General features: G+C 33.5%; 1 protein-coding gene across 4 annotated transcripts in view; it reads right to left on the bottom strand.

Annotated features, from left to right (window-relative positions):
- LOC149803010 (meiosis inhibitor protein 1-like) overlaps positions 1 to 22,880 on the bottom strand; it is a 216,338-nt gene that overhangs the window by 98,124 nt on the left and 95,334 nt on the right. For all 4 annotated transcript variants that reach the window (XM_089952558.1, XM_089952560.1, XM_089952559.1 and 1 more), the window contains 3 exons: positions 10,697 to 10,767; positions 3,973 to 4,072; positions 26 to 160 (listed from right to left, as the gene is read on the bottom strand). In XM_089952558.1, coding sequence (XP_089808684.1) covers positions 26 to 160; positions 3,973 to 4,072; positions 10,697 to 10,767 — 306 coding nt within the window. The remainder of the gene's footprint in view (positions 1 to 25; positions 161 to 3,972; positions 4,073 to 10,696; positions 10,768 to 22,880) is intronic.

Genomic DNA, 22,880 nt, shown 5'->3' with positions numbered 1-22,880 from the left:
CAAGAATGTAACCAATAAATCATACCTGCATATCCCTGTTGCTGCTGTGATAGCAGCACTGTAAACATCAAGCTGGTGATGCTGACTTCCTTTTGTCAAAGTAAACAAACAGCGCTTTACCACAGAGGAGTTCAGGAACAAAGGAATGTCAGTTGGTTGGCTGAAATACATACACAAAGAACTTTTCTTGTCTAAATTTGAAATAAATTTGTTTTATAACCCTTCCGTTGCTTTGAACTACATGTAAGAATAAATATCAGAACAGTTCATAAAGTGTTTCTGCGCAAGAGACTATTATTCGTGAATTGTTTTCTATAAGGAATTTAAGTTTATGTATTTAGAAAATAATAGTTTGACATTGTGGAAGTGCAATATTGAACAAACAATTAAACCTTAAAGTGCTACATAGTTTTGTAGTACAAGATCTCCCAGTGCTGAACTGTTTGAAGAAAGAAGGGAAAACTGCACTCTACTTTTAACCCATTTTATCCTGAATACGACAAGTCGTAATACCTCTATCTATCCTGAATATGCCTGTGGTCATAGTATCCCATTTTATCCTGAATACGACTATGGTCTTACTCTGCTATGATTGTGTGTAGTGTCTCTATAAACATGTGTTATACATCACAAATATTTTTGTACTTCTTCACCAACACAGGAAATGGTTAAAGCATGCATGCACAGTGAAATTTATTTTTAAAAACATGGTTGGAAATGGACTTGTTGACTTGAAAATCAATCAATAAAATGATGGATGGCAACTCATATGTAAATATGGATGTTGATAGCGAGGGAAGTGACACTGAAGTTGACGATTTGAATGATTCTGATGATAATATTGACTTAAATGATGGGTTAGAATTGAATCAAGTTGATGAAAGTGATGAGGCATGGCTTCATGCACTTTTCGACAGTGATTCGAAGAATGAAGCTGACTTCAAAGGCTTTCAAGAGGAACGGGTATGGGATGATTTTTCACCTCGGTTGCAGCCACAATTTAAATTGATAGAAGGGGCAATGGTTCAACACCCAGAAGAACCCGATGCACAACATTACTCTGAGTTACTGTGGGATGATTTAATCTGGAAAAAACTTTTTTAGGAAACAAACCATTATGCTGAAAAGGAGTGTAGAACAAATCCCTGCTGTTGCTGTATGATGCTCCATTCTACCACAATGTATTTAGAATTGCTTCTCAGGAATATGCACTGCAGTTGAAATTGGTAACAGGATAAAATGGGTTAAGCTACATATATTTTAATTACTGTACATACCAGATACACAAACATTTTATGAAAAATGATTGTCCATGTATGAAATTTAGTACAAGCATTAAGTCACATATGTAATTTTACATTTTCACTTATGGGTACAACTACAGGTAAAATTATAAATTACCATTTGTATTACCTTTGTATTTCATCCTCAATTTTGTTTCTTTTTAATGAAAAAGCTCAAATATGTTCTTTGGTGGCTCAACCATATACAAGTACATGTATGTCTGTTATAATTTCAAATTCAAGTTGTGAAAATCACAGGTGTAGAATAGGTGAAAGTTAATAAATATCCACTCCAGAAACACCATCCATAAATTTACATCCCTAAAATCTTAATTAACATTCACCAAAAACTTTACAATTTTTTCTTTTTATTCATTCTATAAAATTTCTATCTCATGTCCACTTAATAGCTCTCAAGTTTATTAACTGTTCAAATGTAGCCTGCTTAGAATATTAAGAAATATATCTCTATTCATTTTTGTTGCTGAAGCATGGGGTTGATATCACATATTCAGTTGCCCAATAAAAATTAATGTCAGATTTATGCACTATGTCCATGGATATAAATAATGCACAAAAAGAGTTTCAATTTATCAGGTGTTACAGGCTGCCATTATTCAACATCAAGAAATTCACAACTTTTGATAAGAAGTTATACGTTTTATTACATTTTCTTTACAAACAAATTTTATCATGTACAATGAAATAATAATTGCTGATATTTTTTGATCCATGAAAACTTTAGTAATGCCAGCTGGTGGCAGCACTTTAAGAAATAAACATCAGTTAAATAAGTTTTGTCCAGTGAAAATTTGTGTTTTAGTTCCGTCTTTTAATTTGATTTCAGTGTAATCATCATAAATGAAATATAGTCTCTTATATTCAAACATAAAAGTGTCAACCTACCATTCACAGACATGTCTATGAGCATCTCTGAAAATCTAATTAAGTGCCAACTGTATTTTGAGCTCCAATTTACAGACATGTTCATTGTATTGTAACAATCAATTAAAAAAAAGTAGACCTGCTTTGTATCAAATGAAATACTTGGGGTGGAATAAATATAAAAAAGGTTTAAAGGCAAGCAAATCACACCAATCTAAGAGCTAGTCTTTACATTAGTGTGTCAGATCAACTCATTTCAATTGACCAATTCAACATCATAATAACACGTAGATAACATAATGTATCTAACATCAATCAGTTGTGCAAAGTGCAGAGAATGACTTGCGTTTGTGAACTAGCTTTCCCATAACGGTAAAATATTTTTAAAAAAAATAAATAGGAAATTAATAACAAGATCATAAACAAACACCATACCCATGTAAAACCCAAGAACTAAGTGCAGTAGGCCTGCAATGATCATGAATCACTTTTATATATAAAAATTTTTTTAAAGCTGAACGCATGTACAATTTCATACCCTTTCAATGTCCAGCTAATAAAGCATTATTTACTAGTCAACTAATTGTGTCTAATAACACTGCCAAGCCCAGCAAACATGTTGGCAGCTTTTGTTTTTTGATGTTTATTAAATTGTGACAATCTTTTATCAACCACTGCATTGGCTGCTGCTTGTTTGTGTACGCAGTTAAAGAAGAAACACATGTCGGCTATTGTTTGTGGAATGATTGTATACAGAATTAATTGAAGACAATCACGAAGACAACTTACTGGCTTTACTCATGGATCAGTAACAAGCAACATTTTTGAAAATGTTTATTTTGGCATAACACTTCAAGAACCTGGTGATATTGTTAAATTTCAGAAGCCAAGCCACAATCGTATTATATTAAAATTCATACATGAACTCTTCCCCAGAATGATAATAAATGTTTTACACACTATTTCTCGTACCTAAAATAAAAATATAAAAAAATTCCTGGTACAAAAAAAATATACACATGTATATAAAATTTCAGGAACCACGCCATGATCATATAACATTCGATTTCATACCCTTTCAATTTCCAGCTAATAAAGCAGACATTATTTACTGGTCAAATGATTGCATCTAATAACACCACCAAGCCCAGCAAACATGCTGGTGGCTTTTTTTTACTGGATCAGTAATAAGTAACATTTCCAATTATGTTTATTTTTGGCATAACACTTTAAGAACCTGGTGATATTAAATTTCAGAAGCTATGCCACGATCGTATTATATTAAAATTTATATGCAAACTCTTCCCCCAAAATGATAATAAACGTTTTACACCCTATTTCAGGAACCACGCCACAATCATATTAAATTGGAATCCATTCGCGATCTCCTCTCCATAATGATACTAATTTATTTATACACTATTTCATGTACTTTGAAGAATTTTATTTTTTTTCATGTGCGAATATAAGAAATTTCGGAAGCCATGCCACGACCGCGTTATATCTGAATTTGCATTAAATCGGGGCACGTTACAGCGGGGTTGTACTGTAGCATGTTTTAACCATGCATTGGTAAAACCTCTTACTAAATGCATGGTAAAACAATAAGAAAATGCATGTTTCATGGCCCGATGTACCCATCAAATTTTGTTCCACAACCACTGATGTCAAGCTGAGGTAACTAGATGTGTAAACAGTTGCCAACACTAAAACTGGCAAGTGCTGCAACAAGTGCTTCGGGACCTCTATACCAACAGCGTGACTTATGCTATAACAAGCAATTTAGGATTAAGGATGTTGTTACCTTTCAAGGATTTTCCCAAGAAGCAGAAAACCTTGCTTGAGAAGATTAGTGTTTTTCAATTCAAATGATGTAGTCAAGGCTCTCAAAATAGAATCTACCCCTGCAAAATACATAAAGGTATTATCTTACCAGTCACACTGTTTTCGTGGCCATAGCATCATTCAAATAAACAACATTTTTAATAATTTAACAAAAAATACTGGTAAATTATTATGGTTACTTTTCACTAACACTTCATTATCATTACTGCGGGGGGACCTGGGTGGCCGAGTGGTCTAAAGTGCTCACCATTATAAATCACTGCCATCTCACCTCTGTCTGGGTGGGTTCGAGTCTCGGGTTCAGCCAATGTGGGTATGTGAGAAAGCTTGCCTGTAGCTTCTCATGGGTCGGTGGTTCTTTCCAGGGTTTTCCTGGATTCTTCCTCTGCCATTTGTACTGGCTGCCATCTTATGCTGAAAAATGGTGTTAAATGCTACAACAACAACAACAACATCATTGTCCATTTATTATTTGTTAAACAGCTGCAAGTGGCAACTGTTCTTACTAAGATGTAGGCTTTTATTTTCATGACTTGTTGAATTTTGTGAATGTTACCATGTTATGTTTAACGATATCACTGATGATGTCACTTCCTGCTTTTTACCTTTATGATAATTTTAAGTTTTATGGTAAAGCAAAATAGTGGATATAAAAAAAATCTAGATATAAACTAATACCAGTTATATTCATGCAATTACCAATGTTACAACAATGTTATAGAATGTAAATGGAAGTGCAACTTCTGCAAGACTTTTTATTTCTAAAAGGATCTGAACTTTTTCATTGATATGTACTGAAAACTTCATTACATCACTAATACATGGTCAAGGTCACATTATTTCCCATAATTCAGTCTTCAGTAAAAATGGGTTCACAAAGCAAAGAACTTGGTACTGAGAAAACAAAACTAATGAAAACATTATTTTAAGATAATGGGAAATCATTTTCTTAATTTAAGTAGTATAAGGCAGTAATTTAGATCTATAGGCTTAATAAAAAAATTTACCTCAGAAAGTCAAATGGAAAAGTATGATGACCAAAATAAAGTCAAACTGTTCTGATAGGTGAATAAAGTAGGAGAATATGACTTGGGAAGAAAACAAATGTAATGGGAGAGACAGTTGTTGTTGTTGTTGTTGTAGAGTTTAACGCCATTTTTCAGCACACGATAGGCTATACATGGTGGCCAGTATTAATGGTGGAGGAAGAACCCAGGAAAACCCCAGAAAGAACCATCAGCCCTTGAGAAGATACTGGCAAGCTTTCTCACATACCCACATTGGCCAAATCCGAGACTCGAATTTTACAATTATCCAGAGGGCACTACAAGTAGAGTGATGAGCTGTTAAGAAGGTTGTGGTATAAGAACTAAATGGAAGAAAAGAGGTTGCAGAGAAAAATGAAACTGAAAAGCTGATGGTCACTGGAAGAAAGCTATATATAGTGGTAGAAGAGATAATTGGCAGAAATCATTATCTGAAGAGCCATCTAAGTTTACTTGAAAGTGAGGTTTTATGATCTGGGTATGCATAACTGTTTCTTATTGTAGGTACTTCATTACATGAAGATGGTACCTTTAATGAAGAAAAACAAGTTGAAATAATAGATTATGACAAATACAGTGTGACCCTGCTATAACATGGTAGTTAGGAACCATAAAACCCGACCGCGTTATATACCGAACCATGTTATATGCAACCAAGTCAGTTAGCTGAAGAAAATGTACACACCCCCACAACAAAAATTGGGGGGGGGGGGTAATAAATGCGGGCAGTAAATACGTGCTTCGTCGGCACAGTTACCATCTTGAATTGATGCATATTAAATGAGAAATACACCTGTAGTGAAAACGGAAGACATACTATAATAGTTTACTTTATTTAGAGAACCATGGATTGGTACATATACGTGAATCCTGTTTATATATAAATGTCTAATGTATAGCATGAATAGAGTATCAACACCGAGTACTCACCTGTGAACCTAATCATATACATTGAATCCACAATACAAGTGATTCCATCGAAAATATGCACACACAGCTTATAAATATTCATTAATTTTATAACAGGTCATATTGGTCTGAATTCAGTGGAAAAACATAGCACAATCACATAACGAATGACGAAGCACATTTACTTTAAAGTACGTTCCAAGTCGGTAAAAGTTAGTTTGCGTTTTAAGCCGCCGTTGGCATAAACTTTTTCCCTATAAAATGGAAACTTTCACAGCACAGTTAATGTGTTCCAGTCGCGTTGGAAAATGCAAAAATCCATCAGATTTCATCACTTTTATTTAAGTTTGGTACTGACTTCCTCTGAAGAAAAGTTCTTTTCTGTTATTGAAAGAGTGTAGTCGGCTTTCTTTGATGAAGGGTGCATGTGCTATTGAAGTCACCACTAAAGGACAGCTTTGGAGAACCAAACGAATGCCCATTTCTTATTGTGGCAACAACATCAATTAACTGTATTGCATGATTAAGACTGGTATTTTTTCCTTTTGCCGAGTTAGTTTTCATAACAGTTGGTGCTTCAAAGGTAATCTGTTTCCTTTGAAATTTCAGCAAACTATTTTATCTCGGTACATTTTTAAAAAGGAATTGGCCATCGTTTAGACTATTCTAGTTACTGTCCTTCCATGCCTACTGAATAAACCAATAAGTAAGATGTATTTTTTTTTTGTTTACATTTGTGGTCATAGCGTGATGCTGCCTTCCATACATGCATTTGAAAATTAACAAAGGGTCAACAGACGATAGAGATGCAGGTGTTCTGATGACAGGGATTATTACAGAAAACGTGAGCGTTCTGAAGGATTTAATTCTGAGTGAAACTAAGAGGAATTTTACTTACCATCCACATACAAATGTCAGTCTTTGTAAATATATTAATTACTAGTGAGCGGCCAAAAATCCGATGAAAGATAGATTAAGAGACAATGCCTCATCCAGTTAATCTCCTTTACCAGAAATGTCAACAACAAAAAAGCGGATATTTCACAACATACAGAACTCTGAATTTCTGCACTCCAAACCAATGGTTGTATATAAAAGTTTAAACAGCCAACAATGTCGCCAACAAATAAAAAAGCCACATGGTATGTTTTGCATCCATTAAGGAAAAACAATCCAAGTTTGCGACATTGGTGCAGACCTACGCGATCCCAGAATAAACTTTTTATGTGTATTTTCTTCTTCTTACTTTTAAGAAGAAAAAATAAATACTTTTTCGTGTACAAGAAAAATACTTTTTCGTGTACGAGAAAAATACATATAAAATTTCAGCAGCCAAGCCACAATCGTCTTGTATTATTCATACGCGATCTCTTCCCCATAACAATAAGCAACTTTTTACGTTTTTTCGTACTTTTTAAGAATTTTTTGTGCACAAGAAAAATACATGTAAATGAAATTTCGGAAGCCATGCCATGACCGCGTTATATCCAAATTCGCATTATAACGGAGCACACTACACCGGGATCACACTGTAGTCTGTTCTGCTATTGGCAGTTTCCAGAAAACAGTTGCATTTTTCAAGATGTCAATTCCCTAGTCCACAGGATAAATATCACAAAAACCTTTATGGAAGTAAATAAAATTAAAACAATGACATGGTGCATACAACTGCCTGATGTTAATAAAGAAAACAGTTGGTCATGCATTAAGACAAGTCTCTGCAACACTCAATCAAAATTATTACATTTGATTACAAAATTCTTAAAAGACAGAAAATTTATATGTGGAGTGAATTCAAGGACTTTATTTAACAATTCCAAAATGTTTGAGGAAAGTAACTAGTGATATCAGTAATAGCTGCATCACAATTGGCATCAGTCAAGACAATTTGCTGTGTAGGGCCTTAAAACATGTGCTGGGAAATCAAAACAAGTCCTCTAAATAATCATGTGGAATGCTTAAATCCAACTCTTTCAAAATCTCATCAATACAAACAACAGCCAATATAAAGAGATAAAATGGATCAGAAACAACTGTAACTCTTGTCAAAAATGGATTACACAAGATATACAGATCTATTAAATAATATTCACAATGGATGGTATTTGTATATGATAAATTATTTTTGAGCTATGCTGATTACAAGCAACATCCAATGTAAAGATATTAAGTTGAATGACAAGAGCCATAACTCTGCCCAAAAGGGTACAGACAAGACAAACCCCATAGAACACACATCTAGATCATGGGACAATGTTCTTCCAGTTCAATCCAAATATGCAGAACAGTTCTTTAGCAATGCTGATCACAAGCAGCATCAAAATATACAGAGATAATTCTGATTGAGAAGGGGCACTACTCTGTCAAAAATGGAACAGATGAGATTAAACCAATCAATGGCACATGGCACACGTATGACAAAGTTCATATCAAATATGTTGACTAGTTCTTGAGCTGTGCCAGTTACTGGCAAAATCGTATGTGAATATGCAAGTTTAATTCTCAAGGGCTATAACTCTCCGAAATAAAGATGAAGAAATTAAACTAATAAAGCCACATTGTACACACCTAACTGTATCTGAATATACTGAATTTTAAAACAAAACATCATGGGTGGTACTACTGTATATACTCACATATAACTTGAATAATTTAGGAAAAAATAAAAGCCTAAAAGAAGGGGGTGGGGCTTATCCATGGACCAAGGTCTAAATTTGAATCTTGTTAAGTTCCTTTTAGTCCACTATATATTATCAGTGTAAATAGCTGAATATGAGATCACATGCTTAATGAAGCTGCATAGCTCATATGATATATGCTGTCATGAAGTCAAACAAGTAGTTTTTTTCCAACATTTACAGGTAGGAAAAAATCAGAACCATGACTGTATGTGTATTTACCAAAGAACCGCTGAAATTGCAATCTTTCAATGAAGTGTTTAATCCTTGGCTAATCAGCAATCATTAAACTTTACAGTTCCTTACAAATGCATGCTAGCTTCATTTTGGTGTTAATAAATTATGATTCTGAAGGTATTTATGACATAAATATTTTGGTATCAAGACAGGAAATACATGTGATGGTTAGTCTAGAGTGAGAGGCTCCATAGGGGTTTGTGTTGTATGCACACCTAGGAAGAGTAAATAACAGGCAAATAGCAATCTACGAGTCAGTGTGATTAAATTGTTAATAATATGATTAGTGGGATTTCTTTGAAAGGTGTGTTTGGAAGTAAAAGGCAGCCACCAGGATTTTGTTAAAAGCACACTTGATGTACAAAACAACTGAGCATCCATGATCACTGTTTGTCATTTACTATTGTTTTTTTGTTTATAATGGAAAGAGGTATATAAGATGTAGAACAATAAATACTGCTATGTTTAATCCCAGCGATAATGGGTTTGCTGTTGCATGATGCCATTAAATTTACTAATCCATACCGACTCTCTAATGTATTGTTTAATGATATAAAAGCAGTGGTCATGGTTTCTATTCAAAGCCATAACTGTCACAACTGCTTGAAATGTTTCATGTGTAACAATGTGCAGACTGACAACCAATTGTATTTTTGTAAACTGAATCAAGCTACCAGTAATAAAAAAGAAACAATGATAAATAATTATCCAATACAATTTGATAACCAACAACCCATGGAAAAATTACACAATAACGAATAAATAGGAAACTACCACTAGCAAATGTTATTTCAGTTTATTCTTTCTAAAATGTAAGGCTGTAGCTGAAAGAAATAGTGGTGGATATAAAAGAAAGCATTCGCTTATGATGCAGCATTCAAACTTAAAGTTATCGAATATGCCAAAGCAAATAACTGTGCTGCAACATGCAAATTTTGTGAATATGAGATGCAAGTACAGGAATGGCAGTTAAGCAAATCAGCATTAGAAAAGATGTCAAGATTAAAGAAAGGTGCATCCATGTGGGATCACTTCATTCCCTAAACTGGATAAACAACTCAGCAATTTTGTTCATGAATGTTGACAAAATGGATATATTATCACAAGAACTACAATCTTTCCATGTTTTATGCAAATGGCAAAAGACACCAAATACAAGTTGGCAGATTCATCCAAATTTGTTGCATTCACTGGTTGGTGTTAACATTTTATGAACCAGCATGGTTTCTGTCTCAGGCAACAAACAATGATTGCACAAAAGCTACCAAAAGACTTGTTAGAAAAAACTGAACTGTTTTAGAAAAAACTGAACTGTTTCAGAAGTTTATCATCAAATAAAGAACGGAGTACTCATTCGAACTATTGCAAATCGGAAATATTTCAACATATAATGTACCCACATTCAATTTCATCAGGCTTTAAAATAGTTTATTTTAGTAATGTGGTTTGCTGAAATAGATGCATTTAGAAATTACTGCATCCATCTTGTGATGTCTCAGACTTACAAGTAAGCATATATTTGGGTCATGCACTTTTTAATGCTTTTACCTATTCAATTGGTGGGGGGACAGGTCAGCTTATGCATGAATGGGCTAACACACAACTATATCAGCAGTGTTATTAGGTGCTGGGGTCAGGAGATTTACCCTTATAACTTTGCTGTACCTGCCTATATTCAGTAAATCAATAAATGTTTATGAAGACAAAAAATATATTTAAAAGCTCCTATTTTATAGAAAACCCTTGTAGTTGTACAATGAATGAACACGTTGGTATACACAATAATTCCTCTATTTGTAAAATTCAAACTTACCATACATAGCATGGCATCTCATGTAGAACTGATTTAGGCCTGCCAGTTTCTGTAATGCTGACATCACGAATCTGTGAAGTATCAATTTATATTCTTATAAGACACTGATTCTTAGGTCTAACAAAATAGGTCTAACAAAATAGGAGTGTCTCTGGTTTCATGCTAATAAAATCTGCATTAATTGGTCAAAATAAGATCTTTTTTAAAAACTCATTGTTCTCTTCTATTAACCAAAAGAGAATCAAAGCTGATGAGCAAATTTGTATTCTTTTGAAAACACCTTGTCAATGGTACTCAATAGCACAATTTTAATGTCAGATATACACACTCTATATAATTACATAATAATTTGCATATTTTAATGACAGATATACACCTTCTATCTCATTACATAAATAATCTGCACTAATGAGTATATTTAAGTAGTTTTGTTCTTAGACTACTCATAATAGTACTTATAATCACGGGGCCCCGAGTGGCCGAGTGGTCTAAAGCGCTCTTCGTTACGGATCACTGCCATCTCACCTCTGTCTGCGGCGGTTCGAGTCTAAGATTCAGCCAATGTGGGCATGTGAGAAAGCTTGCCAGTAGCTTCTCGTGGGTCGGTGGTTCTTTCCGGGGTTTTCCGGGTTCTTCCTCCACCATTAATACTGGCCGCCATGTATAGCCCATCGTGCTGAAAAATGGCGTTAAACCCCACAACAACAACAACAACTTATAATCACTTTAAATTGTCATTAAGACATGCACTGATGCATTCAGAATATAGGTTAATCTTTTGGATGCATGCATACATTTTTGTCTTAGTTATGTAACACCATCAATTTATTATAAATCTTCAGTAATGTATGTGGAAGAATTAACATGGACTAAATGATGTTGACCTTAAAAGAGAGTGAGCAAACTGATTACCATATTTTTTCAGATGATAAACCAATGTTTGATAAGCCAATTCCCAACTTTAAAAATCTGGGCAAGTTTGCATACAAGAAATGTTGATAACTAAATCCACCCCAAAATTTTCATCACATTTACACACCAAGTTCTTTGGGCTTGGCATAGGGGAAATGCTACATAAAAGAATATTCACATAAGAATTAAATCTGTAAAAAGAAAGCACATCTGCATGTAATATTTTTGTACTTTCGATCTAAGCATAAGAAATTTTAATGGTCAAAATTTCAATTCAGACACAAATTGCATCCATTTAAACTTTACAAAATTCAATAATTAATTAACCTTCATGTTGAAGAACCTTTTACAATACATAGTAAAGATTAATTTGTATCAATAGTGATTTTCACATTCTTGAATTTATGGCAATTGCTGCCTCAAGAGCATCTGCTTATTTTCAAAGTCTGAATAATTTAAAAGATGAATGAATATATATTTCTTAGGACCTGAGTGAACTTTAGTACCATATGTATTTGCATACAAGTTCAATCCAACAGAAAAATAAACAGACCCAGATCTGCCATTGCATAATGCATCAACATATCCGAGTTTATGCAGTTTGTAAGGAGTAATCAGTAGATCCAAACAGTACAGGCCACTGCCTAATGTGTTGGCAGATAAGGGTAAATGTTCGTTTACAGTAGGACCCAACAGGTGTATGTGAATATACATCATGCTTCTGATTTATTTAAGTATTGAATTCACGACGCAGAAACAATACAATTGTACACTTCTATTTTATTATCAAACAGCACATGTAGGCCCTGTGAGCTTTTCATTTTCAAAGAACTTGATCTTTGACCTACGAACTGAGTAGATATGAGGCATGGACCTGGGTATAGTTTCATCCAAATGTCTATAGTCAAAGACAAGATAAATAAACTGACCATGACCTTAGGGCATCAGGTATGTCTAAACATGCAAGGTGCTGTGAAGTCAATATATATATTCTAGTTTTCAATCATACAAGTTTGTGTGTGGAATCCATATATAGATGCTCTTGTGCACAAAGATCCATAATACCTTTTAACATATTTGCTTCCCAGCTGTATTTTACACATTTGCCTGTACATATGTAAACTAAACTGAGGGCCACAAGAGAGATTTAGTTTTTATATTAATTGTGTCACCCCCATAAAAGACTTTATTATTTTTATTATTATTATTATTATTCCAGAAGTCTGACATACATGTATTCACTGATTCAAAAGTTATATCCCATCATGGATAGGTCATAGATTTGTGTTTTTTCTTGTCATGACCTTGACCTCAAGGCAAACAGCATGGTTATGATATGTGGCACTAACTATTTATTATATATAAATGATTAAAGTTTCATATATTAAACTCAAAAAAAAGATGCATTTTCCTTCCTCTGACCTTGAGACAGAAGCTGGGGATATGGTTCTTCCATGCAAACATATCTATACATGATATATAAATAACTGGCCAAGTTTCATTCAAGCATCGCCAGTGGTTCAAAAATTTCACATGCCATAACCTTCACCTTGAGAAAGAGGCATGTCTGCCAAATGTGGCAAACTGTCTAGTTATGATATGCCTGGGTAAAGAAATCTCTCCAAGAGCCACAGTGTTATGGGCCTGGCAATTAAATGTTAAAGGATAGATGGACAAATCCATTAAATAATATGCCCAACACAAGATAGGCATATATATATATATATATATATATATATATATATATATATATATATATATATATATATATATATATATATATATATATATGCATTCTATTTTTATGAATGAATGTAAAATGGGTTGTGATAATGACTGAAAAAGTTAATGACTGAAAGAATGTGCTTTTCTTTAATGAAATATTTTATGTTTCTAGAAAGCAATGACTGTTGAGATATAAACACTTCATTCATTACAGTCAACATGACCAAGTGCCTATACAAACTTGACTTTAATGACTGGAATGTAAATGCCTTAGGAGCATGAGTTCAAAATAGCATGCTAGTTCCTAAATTAGAAACACAAACTCGACTTCCTTTCTATTTTAGAATTACTAAAAACAAGTATTGTTGATAAGGGAATTTTCAGTGATAATCTTGTAGGTTCTGGCAACATTTTATAGCAAAGAAAACAAGGCTACTTTCTAAATATGCAAGCAAAAATGACTGCTTATACCGTCAGTAGTTTAACAGAGAGTACACTTCAGATTATGAAATGGAGAAATTGGCACAGATCTGTATAATTTTATCTTAATATTCTATTACTACTGTACTCTTCAAAATAAAGTAAATTTTTTTAGCTGAAAACATCAAATAAAGAATGCCTGCTCAAAAAGGGCAACATTTATCAAACTCAATTTTTAAAATTCACTACATTTTTAGCCTCTTATTAAAGATGATATCTATGTTCCTTGAATATCATGTATAGACAGGTTGCACTGTACTAGAAAGTATTACTGAGAGGTATCACTACAATGGAATTACTTTCTTCTCCTACTTAGGAAATGTATCTGCCTTTATGTTATATTTCCATATTTATGCCAAATTCAATTTTCTTCTGCTTCTTCTATTTTGATAAAAGTGATATCACCTCTGGAACTACTTCCTTTTCTTATTTAGAAAATATGTCTACCTACTGTATTTGTTATATTTCCAAATTTAAGTATAATTCTTTTCTTTGTCTTCCTCTATCCATATCTCTTTTTCTCTCTCTCTCTCCATAATAATTAACAGCTCTTAAAATATGTCATCATTAAATACTGGTGTTAACAATAAGGAGATACCATAAAAAATACCTACAAATAACTCCATTAACAGCATTTAAGTTTCAAGTATTAATTTACTAAATACATGTATGTTGTCCATATAAATCATACAAATTGTTACCGAATGAACATAAATGACCTGTTTCTAATTGATATTCAGTGTCACCACACCTGTTTCACTCTACGACAAATGTTATGAGCTTTTAGTGAAAAATTTTGGATTAAATATAATACTAAAATTTGTTTAATTAATGACTTAAAATCTAATCTAATAATCAGGTCAGAAAAACAATGGAGAAATTTGGGATAGGTGAGTATTTTATTGTAAATGAAACTAAGTGACAATCAGAATTTAGATGCAGCATTCGTGACAACCTAACAAAGCCTATGAGCATGCCAAGCCCACAGAATTCACATTTTAATTATAAAAAGGAAACAAAATAAATAAGCAAAATTATATCAGGTAAACTTAACAATTATTGAAAATCTTTAGTTTAATGATGTCATGTTTTCAAGTCTGTCAGATCCAACCACTGTTATGATTTTACATCTATCCAGACAATATTTAATGTAACAATATGTTCAAGAAATTAGTTAATTAAAATAAAAATCATTTAATTTTTCATATGAAACACTTGATCATCTGACAAAATACATAATCTGAAGTGTTTTATGTGCAAGATACATCTGTAAAAGCCAATCTTACATTACCATAAATATCAATGTAATAATAGAGCCATGGATTTCATCCACAAAAATATACAACAGAAAATCTCTATTTTAGTGTAGTAGAGAACCCCTTCATATTCCAGACTGTATTTAAAGTAAAGCTAGAAAAATACAAGAAAAAGACTACTACTCATCAAAATAAAATTTGCCCAACCTATTCTTTTTGATCCTACCTGACGATCTACATTTGTCTAAAACCGTTTCTTTCTTGATTCCACCTGAATGTCTACATGATTTGTCCAACCTGTTGATTCCACCTGAATATCTACATGATTTGTCCAACCTGTTGATTCTACCTGAATATCTACATGATTTGTCCAACCTGTTGATTCCACCTGAATATCTACATGATTTGTCCAACCTGTTGATTCCACCTGAATATCTACATGATTTGTCCAACCTGTTGATTCTACCTGAATATCTACAACCTGTTGATTCCACCTGAATATCTGCATGATTTGTCCAACCTGTTGATTCTGCTTGAATATCTACATTTGTCCAACCTGTTGATTCCACCTGAATATCTACATGATTTGTCCAATCTGTTGATTCCACCTGAATATCTACATGATTTGTCCAACGCATTGATTCTGCCTGAATATCAAAATGATTTGTCCAACCTGTTGATTCTGCCTGAATATCTACATGATCTATCCAACCTGTTGATTTCACTTGATTATCTACATGATTTGTCCAACCTGTTGATTCTACCTGAATATCTACATGATTTGTCCAATCTGTTGATTCTACCTGAATATCTACATGATTTTTCCAACCTGTTGGTTCCACCTGATTATCTACATGATTTGTCCAACCTGTTGATTCCACCTGAATATCTACATGATTTGTCCAATCTGTTGATTCTACCTGAATATCTACATGATTTTTCCAACCTGTTGATTCTGCTTGAATATCTACATTTGTCCAACCTGTTGATTCCACCTGAATATCTACATGATTTGTCCAACCTGTTGGTTCCACCTGAATATCTACATGATTTGTCCAACCTGTTGATTCTGCCTGAATATCTACATGATTTATCCAACCTGTTGATTCCACCTGATTATCTACATGATTTGTCCAACCTGTTGATTCCACCTGAATATCTACATGATTTGTCCAACCTGTTGATTCTGCCTGAATATCTACATGATTTATCCAACCTGTTGATTCTGCCTGATTATCTACATGATTTGTCCAATCTGTTGATTCTACCTGAATATCTACATGATTTGTCCAACCTGTTGATTCTGCTTGAATATCTACATTTGTCCAACCTGTTGATTCCACCTGAATATCTACATGATTTGTCCAACCTGTTGATTCAACCTGAATATCTACATGATTTGTCCAACCTGTTGATTCTGCCTGAATATCTACATGATTTGTCCAACCTGTTGATTCTACCTGAATATCTACATGATTTGTCCAACCTGTTGATTCTACCTGAATATCTACATGATTTGTCCAACCTGTTGATTCAACCTGAATATCTACATGATTTGTCCAACCTGTTGATTCCACCTGAATATCTACATGATTTGTCCAACCTGTTGATTCCACCTGAATATCTACATGATTTGTCCAACCTGTTGATTCTGCTTGAATATCTACATGATCTGTCCAACCTGTTGATTCCACCTGAATATCTACATGATTTGTCCAACCTGTTGATTCTGCCTGAATATCTACATGATTTGTCCAACCTGTTGATTCCACCTGAATATCTACATGATTTGTCCAACCTGTTGATTCCACCTGAATATCTACATGATTTGTCCAACCTGCTGATTACACCTGAATATCTACATGATTTGTCCAACCTGTTGATTTCACCTGAATATCTACATGATTTGTCCAACCTGTTGATTCCACCTGAATATCTACATGATTTGTCCAACCTGTTGATTCCACCTGAATATCTACATGATTTGTCCAACCTGTTGATTCTGCTTGAATATCTACATGATCTGTCCAACCTGTTGATTCTACCTGAATATCTACATGATTTGTCCAACCTGTTGGTTCCACCTGATTATCTACATGATTTGTCCAACCTGTTGATTCCACCTGAATATCTACATGATTTGTCCAATCTGTTGATTCTACCTGAATATCTACATGATTTTTCCAACCTGTTGATTCTGCTTGAATATCTACATTTGTCCAACCTGTTGATTCCACCTGAATATCTACATGATTTGTCCAACCTGTTGGTTCCACCTGAATATCTACATGATTTGTCCAACCTGTTGATTCTGCCTGAATATCTACATGATTTATCCAACCTGTTGATTCCACCTGATTATCTACATGATTTGTCCAACCTGTTGATTCCACCTGAATATCTACATGATTTGTCCAACCTGTTGATTCTGCCTGAATATCTACATGATTTATCCAACCTGTTGATTCTGCCTGATTATCTACATGATTTGTCCAATCTGTTGATTCTACCTGAATATCTACATGATTTGTCCAACCTGTTGATTCTGCTTGAATATCTACATTTGTCCAACCTGTTGATTCCACCTGAATATCTACATGATTTGTCCAACCTGTTGATTCAACCTGAATATCTACATGATTTGTCCAACCTGTTGATTCTGCCTGAATATCTACATGATTTGTCCAACCTGTTGATTCTACCTGAATATCTACATGATTTGTCCAACCTGTTGATTCTACCTGAATATCTACATGATTTGTCCAACCTGTTGATTCAACCTGAATATCTACATGATTTGTCCAACCTGTTGATTACACCTGAATATCTACATGATTTGTCCAACCTGTTGATTCCACCTGAATATCTACATGATTTGTCCAACCTGTTGATTCTGCTTGAATATCTACATGATCTGTCCAACCTGTTGATTCCACCTGAATATCTACATGATTTGTCCAACCTGTTGATTCTGCCTGAATATCTACATGATTTGTCCAACCTGTTGATTCCACCTGAATATCTACATGATTTGTCCAACCTGTTGATTCCACCTGAATATCTACATGATTTGTCCAACCTGCTGATTACACCTGAATATCTACATGATTTGTCCAACCTGTTGATTTCACCTGAATATCTACATGATTTGTCCAACCTGTTGATTCCACCTGAATATCTACATGATTTGTCCAACCTGTTGATTCCACCTGAATATCTACATGATTTGTCCAACCTGTTGATTCTGCTTGAATATCTACATGATCTGTCCAACCTGTTGATTCCACCTGAATATCTACATGATTTGTCCAACCTGTTGATTCTGCCTGAATATCTACATGATTTGTCCAACCTGTTGATTCCACCTGAATATCTACATGATTTGTCCAACCTGTTGATTCCACCTGAATATCTACATGATTTGTCCAACCTGTTGATTCTGCTTGAATATCTACATGATCTGTCCAACCTGTTGATTCCACCTGAATATCTACATGATTTGTCCAACCTGTTGATTCTGCCTGAATATCTACATGATTTGTCCAACCTGTTGATTCTACCTGAATATCTACATGAATTTAAGGTCATAACTTCAGCATTGATATAAAAACACATCTGAACTATTTATTATTATTTATTTGCACACATCATCTACTATTCTACACACTAAATTTAGACATGCATGTAGCTTCCCACAAATCTGACATTTGCAGAGTAAACTTGTTTAACTCTGCAATGTGCACATGTAGTAATGATAATGAAGATGCTGGGGACTATTTTTCCATTGCCCTTTGATTATTTGATATGCAATGTCTTTTTACTAGCTGTTAACTCATTCCCAAATTAACACTTGCTTTGAAAGCTGACACTTACAGTCAGTAATGAAACAGACTATAATATTCCTAAAGTTCAGAAATATATCCATGACCTAGACATTTTTAATACTTACAAATTATATTCTAAGTACTAAATCTATAAAAAAAACAAACAAACAAAAAAACAACAAACAAATGGACAACAGTGACTTTAATCAGTTAATTGTATTTCCTCTATCTCCCTCTCCCACCTATTGTTGATATAAAGTATTCTGATGTGTCTAACACACGCTTATTGTACACAATTTTTTTCATTTTTTGAGATGGGTGTGCATTTTACAGAAGAAGAATTTTTAAAAAATTTCCAGGTGACAAAAATGATCAGGGCATTAAAGCTACCTTTACATGTCACATTCACTATTTAGGAAACAATACATCTGCCACCTTGTAACTAAATTGTCTACTAACCTTAGTAAAGAATTAAATAATGCTTACAAACTTCAAACCTTGTTCTTTGATTGCATTATATTAATACCCATTTCATTGCACATCACCGTATATCTTTTGCTCTCATGTACATATGACTGGTAACTTGTTGTATTCTGTCACATTTCCATTAAAGCTGTGCAAAGTACCATATTGCAATGAAACAGTATGATTACTGTACCCAAAAATGTAAAATATTTGTTCATTTATTAATTTCTTTATTTTCATGGATGAATTTAAATATAATATTTAGAATTCAAACAGTGCTAATTTTCTCATCAGAGGCACATTTAGGGGACATCCTTTTGTAACAATGGTCTTTCTGTTACGAAAACACTGTCAAATATTGTGGAACTAAATGCATGTAGCGAAAGTTAATGTGTGAAATAGGCAAATACTTCTCTTACCAGGAACAAAAATTTGGTTCATATTTATATTACTCATCATAAATCACTGTACTTTATGTTTCTTCATGACTATACAGTGATCACTGCTTCAGTTACTCACTTTGATCTTTTCAAGGTAATCAGCAATGGCTCAAGCTCTGATGTACTAACCATAATTATATTGATTTGTCCAGGTAAATCATCTTCGCTGACCAAAGTTCCGATGTGATAACCCTATCAAGACCTTGGTATATTGTGCAGATATTTTTGTGCTTCGGATCTGTGAATTTAATTGGATGCAACAGCAAGCTACTGCTTCCAAACAAAATTAAGTTGTTCAAGTCTGAACACTGTTCCTACATGATCAAGACAAGAGGAGCACACATCTGGAATGGACTGATTAAAAAAGCAGTTTTCTACTGCTGGTCAGTGTTTGCAGAAATACCTTTCACTCAAACAGACCTGCAATAGCTTCCCTCTAACACATAGTCATTCTTTCAATGTTAAACTTTAAAAGTATCCTGTTTAGGTCAACTGCCTCCACCATTTCGGCTGATGTACAATGCATCACGTTGTCAGCTGGCATTACAAACCAAGGGCGGAGACTAATGAAATCTAACAGATATCACCAGGACACCGCACTAATATATCTGTTCAATCCACTAAGGTGTAGATAGGGTTATCACATCGGAATCTAGGCTAGCAAAGATACAGGTAAATTGCAACTGATTTACTTTTCTTTGAAAAATAAACTTGGTTCTTTGTTTTATTTTTCATCTTAAACTACATTATTTTAGACTTATTTGTTAAAATATAGTGATCAATTATTGTTAGGCTTAGCATAGTATTTATCAAGGTAATCAGCACAAGCTAAAGCTATGAAGTGCCAAAGATAATTATGATGCAATGTCTTGCTATTGTATTCTCACACCATCTCATTTGTTTTTACTAGCTACTAATTTTTAAAAAAGAAGGCATCAATGATATCAAAAAATGCACAAAACTTGGTCATTTCATTCACTGGTTTATAAGTTCTAACCTGACTGTCACCAGGGGGTCCCAAACACTCCCAACTTCTGGTGTTTCAAATTAAACGGGAGTTTCTTTAGCAAAGAAGTTGCCATATTTGCATAAGCCTGTCTAAGTTTTCAAGCAAAAGATGTGATGCAGTTCATCGTCTTTTATAGTCTCAATAATTCAATAAATTTTGGAGTTTTATCTTTTTGAACACATGCATACAAGATTAATTCCTATTTATTTGTTCAATTTGTTTTAAAAACATTTTTTAAAAACTTGACAAAGCAAAAATTGGACTCAGATGACACATTTTTTCTGAAATGGACTAATCTAGAAACCAGAATAGGACTGTGTGCAGTCTCTTTGATTGTTTATATTGGTTGCTTCCGTTTGCTTTGAAATACCAATAAGTCAATAGTGCGAGGGACCTACTGGCGACAATCAGATTAGAAATTATAAAACAATGAATGAATTGACTTCTTTTATATCCTTGATGCTTTTTGTTTTTAAGTATGGGATAACAAACAAACTTGAGGGTATCCAAATACTATAAATTCCTATTTGGACACCAAGATTTATTTTAGAGGTGTCATAATAGTCCAAATCAACATAAACAAGAGACCTGAACATTGACAATGTACCTATTTCAATCTTAAATCTTAATGCCTAATTTGTAGTTCTTTCTCTATGACATCCATAAAAAAAAACATTGTTGGTGATGACTGGGTGCCATACTGGTTCTCTGTAAACAATTTAAATATTGTGTAACAAATGATGATCAGTGTGAACAGAGGGTGGAGAGCCTAACATGTTTTTATCATACCCTACATTTTATACAAGCATTTATGTACTGGGGGTAGTGCTCACCAGGTGTGGTTTAAACCTTGATATCATATTACCAATCCTGACTGCCATCTGAGGATAACTCAGCAGGTGAATGCCAGCACAGTACACAGAAATGTAAAGAAACAATTTCTAGGTGAACCTGGGGGAAGCCCAGTAGGTTTCTATCATACTCTACTGAAATGTTTGAAAGAAAAAGACACAATTCCTAGAAACAGGATTAGGCAAAAAAATATGTTTCTAATAGGCCTACCATCCCTGTTTTTCATTGCCAATTATAGTACTTTATTTCCCCCAGGGTAACATTTTTTTAAAAAAAATTATTTCTTTAAAAAATGATTTGTGCATCTAACTGAGCTGGTTTAGCCCAGTACTCGAAGCACTTGTTACATTATATATACTAATTATTATAAAATAGATATTTTTAAAAAAATTTAAAAAAAAAATATTCCCAAAATTGATTTGTGCATCAAATTGAGCGAGTTTAGCCCAGTATTTTAAGTGCTTAGTACATTATATATATATATATATATATATATATATATATATATATATATATATATATATATATATATATATATATATATATATATATATATATATATAATGACTGTATGTCTTTGGACATTATAAGACTTGAAACACCCTAAAATATTTTCACAAGTAATTTTAAATGTTGGAACACAAAATTAAAGGAATTTTATCATGTACTATACGTTTTGGGACACCTTCAAATTTCTTTTTCTACTACTGACCAATGTTGTAACTGCATTAAAAAAAGTGACTGTGGTTGTTAAGAGACTATCATCATGAATTGTTACACATGAATGAATCTTGCTAATTTTGTCTTGACACTTTTTTAGGTCCATAAGTGTCTGGAACACTGAAAATACTACTTTTCATTCCACATAAACCTTGGGACACAAAATAATTATTTTTTGTGTCCTAAGACTTACAGTTATTAGTGTGTGTATGTGTGTGTTTTGCATACACAAAAAACCTACCTACCCTAATTTTAAAACCAGTGTGATAGGAAACAAACATTTTTGGGGGACTTAGAAGTGATTCAAAAGTTGCATAAAAGTTATATGCATGCTCTGACTAACTAATACAGTAACGTAAAATGAAGCAATATGCAGTTATACTGTGTGTACAGTGTATATGATACCGCCAAACTCCACATGCACACAGTGACATCAATATGCACACCACAAGGATGTGAACATATTAAAGAATAAATAAAAGGATGGTGAGTGGGTAACTT

The sequence above is a fragment of the Sinohyriopsis cumingii genome, chromosome 3, assembly GCF_028554795.1.
Source record: "Sinohyriopsis cumingii isolate HCF-2022 chromosome 3, ASM2855479v2, whole genome shotgun sequence".
Taxonomy (NCBI): domain Eukaryota; kingdom Metazoa; phylum Mollusca; class Bivalvia; order Unionida; family Unionidae; genus Sinohyriopsis; species Sinohyriopsis cumingii.
The sequence above is the reverse complement of the archived record's forward strand: the minus strand, read 5'-3'. Positions and strand labels throughout refer to the sequence as shown.